The sequence below is a fragment of the Hyperoodon ampullatus genome (assembly GCF_949752795.1).
Source record: "Hyperoodon ampullatus genome assembly, chromosome: 2".
NCBI classification, from domain to species: domain Eukaryota; kingdom Metazoa; phylum Chordata; class Mammalia; order Artiodactyla; family Ziphiidae; genus Hyperoodon; species Hyperoodon ampullatus.
In genome coordinates, this window is record NC_136915.1 from 157,016,208 (window position 1) to 157,029,766 (window position 13,559).

The 13,559-nt window shown below is 45.7% G+C and overlaps 1 protein-coding gene across 1 annotated transcript in view; it reads left to right on the forward strand.

The window, feature by feature from the left end:
- The window catches only part of NIBAN1 (niban apoptosis regulator 1), a 159,231-nt gene extending 146,936 nt beyond the window's left edge, over positions 1 to 12,295 (forward strand). Inside the window, exons 11-14 of the mRNA XM_079726916.1 lie at positions 1,072 to 1,182; positions 3,799 to 3,906; positions 7,470 to 7,581; positions 9,272 to 12,295. Coding sequence (XP_079583042.1) covers positions 1,072 to 1,182; positions 3,799 to 3,906; positions 7,470 to 7,581; positions 9,272 to 10,407 — 1,467 coding nt within the window. The 3' untranslated portion in view covers positions 10,408 to 12,295. The remainder of the gene's footprint in view (positions 1 to 1,071; positions 1,183 to 3,798; positions 3,907 to 7,469; positions 7,582 to 9,271) is intronic.
- Positions 12,296 to 13,559: the final 1,264 nt, after the last annotated feature.

Here is a 13,559-nt window from a genome sequence, read left to right on the forward strand (position 1 = left end):
TTTCCCACAAGAAACTTTTTCTCCAGGGCAGGAGTGAACAGCCCAAACTCGTTCCATATTCTAATGCTTTCTAAATGAAGGAAGGGTGTGATCATTGAAGCCGTTAAGAGCACAATTCTACTTCACAAATGTTCGAAGGGAGCTTCCTGTGGGTTGGACACTGTGCCAGATTCCACTTTGGGGAGCTGATAGTGAGACAGATTCTTAGATAAATTCGCTACAGCATTGAAAGTGCCGAGAGAAAGGTATTGTGTTGGATGCTTTTGGATCACAGGCTTGGGGAAGAAAGGAGATTTTTCTTCTTAAAAGTTATAGGCAGGATTAAGTGGCACACTTTATTATCTAACCTCTAAGTTGTGAGGGATTAAAGACAGACAATGAACAAAATAGGTCAACGGTTTGACTGAAGTCCCTTTGATAGTACTGGACCCTGGTGAAACAGGTACAGGCACAAGTGCAGAGAATAAGAAATCTGAACTACTTCCGTTCCCTAACCCATGAGCATGTCAGCCACGGTCTCCACTGAGCTCTGACCCTGCCTCCCTTCCCAGCCTGGCAGAGAAAGGAAGAGAAGTAGGGTGGGAGGCTGGAAAATGGAGCGAGAGATGTGCTGGCCTGGTTTACATCCATCTGAAAGTGGAGGTGCAGAACTAAAGGGCCACCTCATTTCATTAAGCCCTGACCACAGGCTCCAGAGAACACAGGAGGGGGATGACCACAGGAAATGATGATATCCTCAACCCCACGGTCTTGGGTTTCCCAGTTAAGGGTGGAAGGAGAAGAGATGAGAAGAAAAGATACATACACGTGTACATACATGCATAGGTATGTGTGTGTGTGTGTGTGTGTGTGTGCGCTTCCCAGCCTCTTACTGATGCCACTGTGGCCATGGGCCTATGCATTTCACAATTCATGTAGTGGGATGAGGACCTGTTGCCCTGGGTCACCCACAGGGTAGTGACCATCTTTGGTGGTCATCGTCTCCTTCTCTCCAAGTTGATTTAGACTTGGAGAGGGTAGTGATCCCAGCCTGTAACGGCGGTCTGTTTCTGTGTTGCTTTTGGTTTCTAGCTAATGGAGAATGCGGTATTCACTTTTGAGCAGTTGCTTTCCCCACATCTCCAAGGAGAGGCCTCCAAAACCACAGTCGCCATCGAGAAGGTTAAGCTCCGAGTCTTAAAGGTAAAATTGTTCTCCCATTTGTAGGAAGCACGAAGCAAGAATGTGACCCATTTGTTTTGTTAAGTGGAAAATACCAAGTTCTCTGTTTCACTTGCCTCCCCTTTTACAAATCTTTCCCCTTCTCTTTCCTGCCTGAGACACCCGTGACTATCACCTAGCAGCAGTTCCCCCACGACTTTCATGCCTATTCTGCCATCTAGTGGCTACTTTAGGGACCACAGGTCCTCAGCAGCATTGTCACTTGCTCAGCCAGAAGTGACGTGTCCAGGCTTACTTGCATAGCAATTGGACTTGATATTTATTGGCTATCCACTATAAGCAAAGGATAGTGATAGGTATTGCATGGAATATAAAAATAAGCAAGGTACACCCTCTTTCTTCGAGGAGTTTACAGTATAGTAAAACCTATTTAAATTAACCATCATGATACCTGCTTTATGAAATTGTTTTTTGGGGTTTTGTTTTTTGTTTTTTGTTTTTTTTTTTTGTGGTACGTGGGCCTCTCACTGTTGTGGCCTCTCCCGTTGCGGAGCACAGGCTCCGGATGCACAGGCCCCGGATGCACAGGCCCAGCGGCCATGGCTCCGGACGCACAGGCTCAGCGGCACGTGGGATCTTCCCGGACCGGGGCACGAACCCGTGTCCCCTGCATCGGCAGGCGGACTCTCAACCACTGCACCACCAGGGAAGCCCATGAAATTGTTTTAAATGTGCTTCATGCATAAGTGTATATTAAAATGGCTGTAATAATAGGAGCTTACCTATATAGGTCATATCTTTAAGCTTTTTTAAAAACAACCTGGACTTCCCGGGTGGTACAGTGGTTAAGAATCCGCCTGCCAACGCAGGGGACACAGGTTCGATCCCTGGCCCAGGAAGATCCCACATGCTGTGGAACAACTAAACCTCTGCACCACAACTACTGAGCCTGTGCTCTAGAGCCCACGAGCCATAACTACTGAGCCCACGTGCCACAACTGCTGAAGCCTGTGCGCCTAGAGCCCGTGCTCTGCAGCAAGAGAAGTCACCGCAATGAGAAGCCCACGCACCACAACGAAGAGTGGCCCCTTTTGCCGCAACTAGAGAAAGCCCTCGCACAACAACAAAGACCCAACTCAGCCAAGATAAATTTTTTTAAAAACCTGTTTCATTTGATCCTCACAAGAACTTGTGAGATCATTGGAATATGTCTCCACTGTAGAGATGAGGAAACTGACTTCCTAAGATATCACATGACTTACATAAGCTCAACAGGCTAGTCCGTGGTGAGCTTAGAGCTAAAACTATCCCTAAGCCTAGTCCACTAATTTTTTATTACCTACTTCCCCTAAGCAGGGCTTTGGAACAGAAGATCGAAGTCTCACAGAGCCTAGGAGATGGTCCCTGAATTTCAGACCTGAACTTAATGCCTCACAGGCAGTAGGAAACTCTGGCAACCAAATCATTGAGATTAAAAGCAGTATTTGTCACGGTAACACACAAAATATTGAACCTGCCATTGAGAAAGAAAAGATAGTCCCAATGTCAATGCCACCTGCCACATCAACACAATTTTTACCTCTCAGGACAGTCCATCTCTTCCCTGGACACTTTTTTTTTTGTGTGTGTGTGTGGTACGCGGGCCTCTCACTGTTGTGGCCTCTCCCGTAGCGGAGCACAGGCTCCAGACGCGCAGGCTCAGCGGCCATGGCTCACGGGCCTAGTTGCTCCATGGCATGTGGGATCTTCCCAGACCAGGGCTCGAACCCGTGTCCCCTGCATTGGCAGGCAGACTCTCAACCACTGCGCCACCAGGGAAGCCCCCTGGACACTTTTAACTACAAGAACATACTTCCTAATGCTAAGCCAAAGTTCTCACCACTGGCAATTCTAGTTCTACCCTCTTGGTTCATGTCCTTCTTCCACATGGTAGCCTTTGGTTGTTTGAATAGAGCTATGATTTTTCCCCAAGTTACTATCTCCAGTATAAATCTCTTTAACCATTCTTTATTTGGCCTGACCATTCTGCTCACATGCCTGTGACTATGCTCCAGTTTGTCTGTGCCTTCCCCACTTTAAAGCAACACCTAAAACCAAACCCTGGCCTCTAGGTTTGGATGTTGCATGTAGAACAGAGTGAATCATCATCTTTCCAGTTCCAGATACTGCACTTCTTTGGTTAACATGCCATGGTGTTAATGTAGCTGTGAGCCAGATGCTCTCTTTCCTTGTGGAAATCGTTACAACCTACCAATCCCGCTTTCAGGATGTAGAGTGAAGGAAGGAGATGATCGTGACTCCCATGGACCAACTCAGGATGGGGTGATGAAATAGTAACTCATCCCCCAGTTCTGTCTTCAACTTTCTAACACAGAAGTCCCTCTTTTTTTTTATCTTACTTCAGTTTCCACATGTGTAAGAGGGGAGGGTAAGATGGGTCATTATCAGTCATAACCTTTACTTAGAGTGTGAGAGAATTGCACAGAAAGATCTCTGAAACCTTGGAACACCACAAGGGTCCTCAGAAATTAGTGGGGGAAAGGGAGACGAAGTGAGTAGCTGAGTTTTTTGTTTAAGCAAAAGTGAACAGATTGTAATGTTGCTATTTAGCCTATGTTTCTATCTCTGTATTGACAGCAATATGATTATGACAGCAGCACCATCCGGAAGAGGATATTTCAAGAGGCGCTGGTTCAAATCACACTTCCCACCGTGCAGAAGGCACTGGCGTCCGTGTGCAAACCGGTAAGGGGATGGGTTACTCCAGAGCCTGCTGTTTTTGCCTATGAAGTTCAAGCAAAATTTTTTTGGTCATGATGTGCTTACAAACAGTATTTGACCAGGGAGGGGTCAACAAACTTTTCCAATAAATAGTCAGATAGTAAATATTTTAGGCTTCACAGCCATACTGTTTCTGTTAAAATCACTCAGTTCTGCTGTTGCAGCACTGAAGCAGCCATAGGTTATACATACACAAATGGGCAGTCTGTGTTCCTATAATACTTTATTTACAAAAACAAGCAGCTGGCTGGATTTGCTGACCCTTGGACAAGACAAAATCTCAAAGGGTAATCATCAGAGTTTGAGCCAAGTGAAGAGTTGCCATAGAATGCCTGAGGATACCAGGGGTTCCTCATTATGGTGTGACTCATAGGTCCAACGTGTCCTCTGAAACTTGACCTCTACATCCATGAAGAGACCTTAAGTAACACGATTACAGAAGGCTATTTGTTCTGTTAAATCCAGTAATGTACGCTTACTGAAATCAATGAAACTGAAACCATTTAAAGTTGCCACGAACACTAGGCAACCAGTGACAGCCATGATTGTGAAGATGTGACTTAGTCTGTAGAGCAGGGTCATGGATGAGCCAACTGTGGAGGCTGGGTCAAGACCTGGGTTCAAGTCCCAGTTCCTCTGTGTATGAGCTCTGGGGCCTCGGGCAAGTCACTTTTCCTCTCTCTTGGCCTAGATTTCATCAAGAAAAATGGAGATTATAATACTTTGCAGTATCCTTCTTAAGACTGAGAAGGCTAGGGTGATACAGTGAACATTTGATAAGTGCTTGCCATGTGCTTGGCACTTTGTATGGATTGTCTCCATGATATCATGACAACCCTATAAGGAGGTGCTATTTATGTCCTCATTGCACAAATGAGGAAGCCTGAGGGGCTAAGTAACGGTCTGTAAATGCTGTTTTTCTTCAGAAAACCATGGGCATTTCTAGTACCTGGCACTTATTTCTGAGGGTATATTTCTTTCATAGAAAAGGATTTGATCAAATCAGGGCAGTAAAGAATCTGTCTATATGATTGTCTCTTGCCTGGTGTGGATAGAAGAGTCCAGCCATCCAAAGGATGACTCAGTCCACCTTGGACATGTCTGCATGCAGATGTTCTGCTTATTTTTCTTTTCCAATTCCAAAGGCAGTTTGGGGTCCTTGGAGCCACGTCCTCCCATGAGGGGAGAAGAGTAAGGAAAGTCCCCCTTCCAGTCTGCTCCCCTTTTTCCAGGAATCCGCAGAGTTGTACCCAATCTGTAAGAGGCTCTTGTGATTTTTAATCAAGAGAGACTGGTTTCAAGAGAAAGGCCCAGCGTTTTCAGTAATGAAGGATATTGTATCAGGGTCAAGAAATTTAAAAACATCTGGATTTACAGAATAAATAAATTAGGGGAGCATCTGCTTCAGAGAAGGATTCTCTATTTTACTCAAGTGTGTTTCCCTTGGTCCTTTAAGTCACAGCTTCCAAGATCTGCGGTACTCAACCCAAGCTGCACCTTAGAATTGCCTGGGGAGATTTTTTTTTTTATTCTGATTCTCCCAGACCCACCCTCAGGGATTCCAATTTAATGGATCCAGGGAATTAAAAATATGTCACAGTTTGATCAATTCAGTATAGAAGACCTGTTTTGTAAAGTTGTACGCATCACAATAAGTTCCCCTAGAAATGATTCCTCTCTGCAGAATTATTTAGCTGGTTGAAAGTTTAAAGGTCTACTGTTTATTTACTCAGCAAACATATATAAAATATGTATCAAATACGATCCAGGCGCTGTGCCAGGACAGTGTCCCTGCTGTCCTGGGGTTCACAGCCTAGAGGCAGGAGACAGGTACACAGTGGACTTTGTGATGAGCACAGCAGAAGCCTTGTGGGGAAGAGTGATAGCAGAATTCAGAGGAGGGTGCCCAACTCTGCCTATGGGGGCAGAGAGGACTTCCCAGAGTCGTGTTTTCACCCAGTCCTGAGGGATGAATAACAGTCAGGGGACTAAGGAGCGGAAGACCACATGGGGAGATGAAAGGTGTTGCAGACATGAGCCTGTACCCCTCATTTTGCAGAGGTAGAGAGAGGCGCAGAGCGGTGACCTGGCTTGCCTAGTGCCCCACAGCTAGTCCAGGGCAGTGTCCAGTTCCTGGGCAATGCTCTTCCCATGTGGCACTTTTCTGTGTGTCTGTTCTGTCTCACAGACCCTCTTGAGGTCATGGAAGCTCATGTCTCTTCAGTCCTGTGGCTTTCCCTAGGGTGGGTATAAAGGGGTCCCATTATTACCCACTGTGATCTGGTCTGGGGCTACAGACCCCCAAGTCCTAGCACTGAGAGTTGTCTGAATATGGTGGCTTCTGATCACCTGCTGTAAATCTTCTCCCTCCAGGCAAAAGGCATTGAATCCCACTGCTAAGTCCCTGGCTCTCTAAGAACCAGGTGTCAGGAGCCCTCCTCCAGCACCATCAGGTGTAAGGATTACTGAGTTAATCACTAGGATATAATTTAGTTCATTTTGATCCACGACTTGACCTCATACCAATAACAGGCAAGCCAGGTGGAGACTCTTGGAAAGCAGGAAGTGTTAAAGGATTTTTCATGATGCCTGGATTGCCTTAGATAGAATCAGTGAGTTCCAGGGCCAGTTGGAGGGAAAGAGGAGAACATTTCTGAAGAGTCCTTGACTAGAGATTCTCCACACCTGAAAAGGGGTCCCATCCTAAGAGAGTTAAACATACCTCTACTCTAGGCCCCAGCAATCTCACTTCTAGGTGAGACACTCAAGATAAATAAGTCCTAAATCCACAAAATCATGCATAAGAATATTCATAGCAGTTATGTACATAGCAGTCAATATCCATCGATAGGAGTATAGATAAACAATTTTAGTTTACCCATGAGTGCCATTTATCGATAAAAAGGAATGAGCTACTGCTACATGTGGAAACATGGATGAATCTCAAAAAACAAACACAAAAAAAGAATATAGGATTCCATTTATGTAATTTTAAAGAACAAGAAAAACTAATCTATTGTGATAGACACAAGATCAGTGATTATCTCTTGGGGTGGGAGGAGTGTAGACTAGAAAAGGGTATGAGGGTGATGGAAGTGTTTTCTGTCTTGATCTGGGTTAGGGTTACATGAGTATATTTATACATTTAAAATCATTGAGCTGTACTTTTAAAATATGTGCATTTTTCTGGGTATAACTTATACCTTAGTAAATTACTTTTGGCATTTGAAAAAAAAAAACAGAAGCAGAAGAGGGAGGAAATGTTTTGGTTATGATAAAAAAAAAAGGAGGGCCCCAGACCCACTGACAAGGCCTTGAGATGATCACAATCTCTGGTGTCTGCCCCTCGAAGGGCATAGAGCATGTCCCCAGTACAGGGAATGGTGCCTGCGGAAAGGGAAGGGGAATGACCAATGCATCACACTCCAAGGGGGGGATCACAAGTCACAGCCGTCCTTTCCATAGCTCCTCTGAGAACTGGCATCTCATGCTTTGTCCCCTTTGTCTTCTTATCTCTTCCTCTACAGGAGCTTCAGAAATATGAGCAGTTCATCTTTGCAGATCACACCCATATGATCCATGTTGAAAATGTCTATGAGGAGATTTTACATCAGATCCTCCTTGATGAAACTCTGAAAGGTAAGGAAGCTTTCCCTGGTGCTGGAGAAAGCTCTAGATAGAGGGGAGTACCCCTGAGTGGACCCTGGGAGGCCAACTAGGTTTTATCAACAGGAATGAAAGGGGAAGAGGAAATTGACATGAGGAGCTGGGGAGACAGAGAACAGGGACAGAAGGGACATCCCCTGAGCAGTCATGATTTGTCTCATACTTCACTGGCCCGTTAGATATTATTTCTCTTTCAATCCAGAGAAGGACTCTGTGAGATGAGATTTTTAAGCTTCATTTTTCAGATGAGAAAACTAAGGCTTAGAGAGATTAAACCCAGGGTGTCTCATGAACAGCTATCTTCCTCCAGCTGTTGCAGACAGAACAGAGGAAAAAGGGCTCTCTTCTTAGCCACAGGCTCACAACCCCTCCCGAGCCTGGTGGGGGTGATTCAGTAGCAGGGCTTCCCAGCTGCTCTGCTCTCTCAGCACATTGCTCACCTCCGCTCAGCTGGACAGAAAGACACTGGGCGACGACTCCGTCCTCTGTGAGTCTTGTTAAGACTCTAGCACCCAGTGTCCCATGGAATCAGTCCTTGTTTGGGATAGGAGTGTAGATAGGAAAACTTGGATAGAAATAGGCTGGAGAGGGCCATCGCTAAAACTATAGGCCTGAGACGTATATCTGGTCTCCACAAAGAGCATCACCAAAACCCCTCCACAAAGAAAGCTGGCCAAGCACAAGCCCCAGGTCCAAGTAGCTCCTCCAGTGAGATAAGGAGTATAAAGACGTCAGCACAGTATCTGCACAAAGGAAGGGCTCAGTCAAGGCCACTGCTAGTCCACCTTTGGGCAAATTAGAGAAGGCTCCCTTCCTCCAGAGGCCTGACTGCTCTCTGTCAAAAAATTGTCACGATATACTGATTTGGTTCGAGCAGGACATGCTACTGCTGCCTGCTGGAAAATTACTATGCTGAATACCCACATCTATGCTGTCTCTGATGTGAATGGCACCCCCTTGGGTGTGAGATCACTGGGCACTGTACAACCTGCACAGCCAGAGGTGGAGGCTGATTGTCATAAATGTCAGCTACTGGTTGTTATTGTTGACTTGACTCCTCTCAAGGCCTCTAGGGCTGAGTTAGAGGTACATAGGCCTTCAGTTTGGACACTGCAGATCAACAGAGCTCTGTCTGCATGCTCAGTACTGAGGACCCATTACACTTTCAGGACTGGACTTTGAGTAAAAGCAGAGAAAGTTAAGGCCTGTTCTGCCCTAAAGGAGTTCAGTCAAAGTAGGCAAACCGGAGCCACACATACTAGCAGCTAATGAAATGTGATAGGGACCTCCATGGGTGATACAGGTCATGCTGTTATAGATTTGAGCTCCTTGAAAGCCAAGGCCATATTTTATTCATCTTTGGATTCTCAGAGTCTGTCCCATAGTTGATGTCCAGTCAATGTGTGCTGTCTGAAGAAGTAAATGAGTGAAGGAATGAATGAATGAACATTACAGAGGTTCAGGGTTTGGCACGAGTTTCTAGGCTCTGGTCATCAGGGAAGACTACCTGGAAGAGGGTGGATATAAGCTGGAACTTGAAATTGGGAAATGTTGATGGCCAGAAAAGCTGAGAGGGGAGTTTGGCTTCTGGACAAAAATCAGAAAATCTGGGTTGGCCAGGGCAGAGTATTAACATTATGTTTTGTTTTCTGGTATCCCTCAGTGATAAAGGAAGCTGCTATCCTGAAGAAACACAATTTATTTGAAGACAACATGGCCTTGCCCAGTGAAAGCGTGTCCAGCTTAACTGATCTAAAAACTCCTGCAGGGTCAAACCAGGCCAGCCCTGCCAGGAGAGCCTCAGCCATTCTGCCAGAAGTTCCAGATAGTGAGATCCTGAGTAACGAGGTATTCCAGGAGTCAGGGGAAAAGAAACAGCCAGGGGTCCCTAGTCCATTGGCCAAAGGAGAAAGCCTTTGTTTCCCTGTGCCCAGCCCGACCCCAGATGGGGACGGGCAGATCATCATTTCAAGCACAGATGACCCTGTTGTGAATCCTGTGGCTGCAGAAGACACAGCAGGAGCCCTGGGCAAACACTCCTCAGAGCTGGAGTTTGGAGAGACTCATGAGGGCCAAGAGCCCACCCAGGAAAAGCCAGAGCCCACCTCCGCCTTGGGCTCCTTGAAAGAGCTCAGAAATTTGTTGACGGTGACCACTGAAGTACCAGCGGAATCTGCCACGCCTGAGATTGAAAAAGATACAAGTAAGGAGACCCTTGTTCCCCAAGAAATTGAAAAAGAAGAGGAAACGACCCAAATCTACACAGAGACCAATCAAGCAGCTGCCTCTAGTCAGGTCAACAGTGAAGAAAGTGAGGTCAGTGAGAGGGAGGCCCATCCTCCCTCTCCCGAGGCTGAGGCTGGTGGGGTAGAGTTGGGGGCATCTCCAGAGGCTCAGCCAGCCTGGGGGGTGCTCAGCGAGGGCGCCAGGGGCCCAGGCCCCTTAGAGGAGCCAGCGGAGGCCGGGGAGCCCACGGAGAGGGAGCTCACGGCGGGGTCTTCCGGACTGGACGCCCTTGAAGGAGGAGAGCCCAGGTGCGCTGTGGAGGCTGAGGCTATGCCCCAAGAAGTTTGCAAGTTAAGTTCTGACCCCGTCAGCCCCAGTGAGAGCCAGGTTTCTCTGGAAGAAGAGGTGGTGGGAGGGAGTCGCAGCACAGCCCAGGCTACCGCTGGCGTGGAGGCAAAGGAGAGTAAGGCCACCCGCGTTCACGAGTGTCAGTGGGTGGTTGAGAGTGACGCAGACACCTATAGCCTAGATTCACAGAGAGAAGATCCCCCAGCGCAGCCCTCGGAGGAGTGAAAGGGACAATTTGCCAAAAGTCTTTCTTTGAACAAACTCAGCCAAAAGGATACAGCTCAAGGATACACTTAGGGGTTGCCTGCAGTTTGTTACCAGAACAAAAAGAAAACAAAATTATGAAGTACTTCCTTAATTTGTGTAATGAAGGTAGAGGGAATGCGCGTAGAGCATGAGCGCTGAGGCAAACCTTTGTGCAGTGGAACTGTTCTGCCATGAATTACTGCTTTAGCATTTTGACAGGAATTACAAAGGTAACGGAGTGTGTGGGGTGAGAGGCAGCTGAGGGTGTCCCGGGAGGGAGGGTGCTGCGGAGAAGACAGTCGGAGCGTTCTGCACATTCTCTTCTAATGCACTTCAAGGCTTCTGAATTTTTTGTAAGAATGCAAAGACATGCAGTAAATGCAGCTTTGCCGTCTGCTTACTATACCAGCCTCACGGTCTCTTAAGGACTCAGCATTAGTCCACATTCAGGCTGCAAGAAAGGGAGGTGGTGAATATCAGTCCCCCCTGCTGTGTGCAGCCCCACAGTGCCTGAGAGATCATGCCCGAGACATCTCAGGGGAAGCTGAGCAGAAACGGAGGAAGGTTGTGGTCTGTGCAGCTGTCTGGGCCTCTTCCCAATTGTGCTATCAATTTCTTACTAATTAATCTTGTTAATTCTTATAAATTAATCACTTTTTGGAGAAAATCAGATGAGACAAGGAAATTTCCTGGGCATGTTTAAGCCTGAAAACATTCCAAATTAGCCTTAGACTGTGCAGAGAAAGAGCTTAGCTGAATTATCGAGCATAAAGCCTACCAATTAAACAGACATCATTTGAACAGCTATTCTAGGCCACATGCTGTGTTAGGCACAGTCAAAACAACAACAACAAAAGAACGAAAGAAAGAAAGAAAAAAATGAAAAGATAAGGTGCTTGTCTAGTATAAATTAAAAGGACCAAAGGAATTTAATCTAAAAGGAAAAATATGACAACTTTCTGTCTTTCCATTGAAACAGTCCTGGTTTCTTCTCAGGAGGGAATGAAGTGAATAAAATGAATTAAAAAAGAAGAAAAGAGGGAAAGAAAAGGGAACGAGAAAGGAAGAAGGAGAGAGAGAGAGAGAGAGAAAAAAAAAAGCTATAGATCATTAAATTCCAAAGATGTTACCAGAAATGGAAATTATTTGTTCAGTTGTTCAGCAAGTTGAATCTTGTTATGTCCCAGGTGCTGGGATACTGTGGTGAAAATGACTCTGCAACTTTCTCCCAGAGCTTACACTTTAATGGAAATAGACGGAAATACGTCTTCTAAATGGATCTTGACCTTTTCCTGTTAATGTTAAAGATGGAATGGACTTACTTGTAAAAGATTAAAAAGATGTGTCCTCGTGTCCTTCAGAAAAATACCAGATTATTTCCTGAAAGCTTTAGTCCCAGTTCCACATCTTGAAGTTTCCTTCCACAAATTTTAATATTAGATCCCAAGCTCTTGTCCTAAGAGCTTGTTTTGATCAGCAGCAGCAAGTAGTTTATATCAGTTTTTTAAAGAATGTGTCCCATAGTTTGACCATTTAACCAGGAATTAAAATGTCTCCCTCTCCACCTCTCCATGAAGAATTGCTTGGATTTCTAGGTCATAAGGGATGAAAAATAATCAGTATCAGTATACTCTCATATTGAATTGTTTCAACTTCTTTTGCAGTGTTTAGATCCTCACGTTTGTTGAAGGATCTCATCGTAGGTAAGGAAGGTGGAGGTCACTCCTCCCCTGGTCCCCGCGGTGCCCGTGCTCACTCATGTCCTTGCGTTTGGCTCAGAATATTACAATTATGTTTACTTCCTGTCTCTCCAGGGGCTCCTTCCTTCAAGGACAGACACTAGGGTTTAGTCATCCTGTGTACTTCCTGCACACACAGCCTTGAATAATGGCTCCCTGCCTTCTCAAGTCCCTTGAATATCCCTAGTGCCTAACAAGGAACTGCTTGTGTCCCGCTGCTCAGGAAATGTGAGAACTGATCACCCACCACACCGCTGTGCCGGGGCTATTTGGGGCTTGCTGTCAGGCAAGGAGATGTTTTTACTTGGGCTTTCTGCCCTTGGGGAGTCTTCTCTTATCAAGTCCAGAGTCCAAGGGGCAGGTGGCCAGATGGTCCGATGTGCTGCCCAGTAAGGCCAGGAGCCAAAGGAGTAGTACCCAGCCTCGCCAAGGAGTGCCCTTCTCTCCGGGAGAATCGTGACAAGCAAGCGAGGAGGTCAGGGCCCACGCTGAGCCCACACCGGAGCTTCCCAGCTTCCTCCCTTTGCTCACTTCGGGGCTTTTGGCGCACCTTGGAAAACTAAGAGGTTTTTCCAACCCTAAATGAGAGTACCTGTCACTTCATTGGATGGATGAACATCAGTCAGTGCCCTCCCTTTACCCATCCGTAGACCAGAGGCAACCAGACACCAAGTGGAAGGATGTAGCTGAGAACACAAGGAATTTTTCTGTACATATTTCACAAAAGACGAGTCCACTAGATTAAGTCCGATGATTGTTCCATTTGAAGATGGAACAGGAAATTAAAGTGCATTAAAATTTCCTTATTTGTTTTAACATGTTGAGTGGAATAGCTTCATAGTACCATGAGTTTGTCTTGCTTTTAATACAGACTTATCTGTATTGCTTCAGTGGTTTCCAGGTTGGAGCAAGGTTATTGTGATTTAAATGAGCAGCGCGAAAAGCCTCTGCAGGCTGCTCTGGGGATCTCTCTTATGGGCAAATCATTTGAAATGCATGAAACCTCAAGACATGGTCTTCAGCAAAAATTCCATGACTTTAGTTATGTTACTGTTGACTTTTCACAAAGAATATTTTCCTTGAAAAATAATTAGCTTGTCATTTTTTTCCTTTGCAGCTTAAAGACAGTAGTGCCTTGCATTATGCAGAGTAAACTCTTTTCAAAAAAAAAAACGTATTTTAGAGACCACAAGGATAAGGTTCCAGTTTGTCCAAAAGCTTTATAAAGAGGCTGAGTGTGAAGAACTACAGGTCTTCAGGCTCGATCTTCTACATTTTATTACAGAGATTCTCAAGTCTGGTTTTGTAACCCTCAGATTGGAGCCAGTGATTTCAAAGGGTTCCACAATTCTCTCAGACAAGTGATTTTATTTCTTTATAAAAAGCGATAAG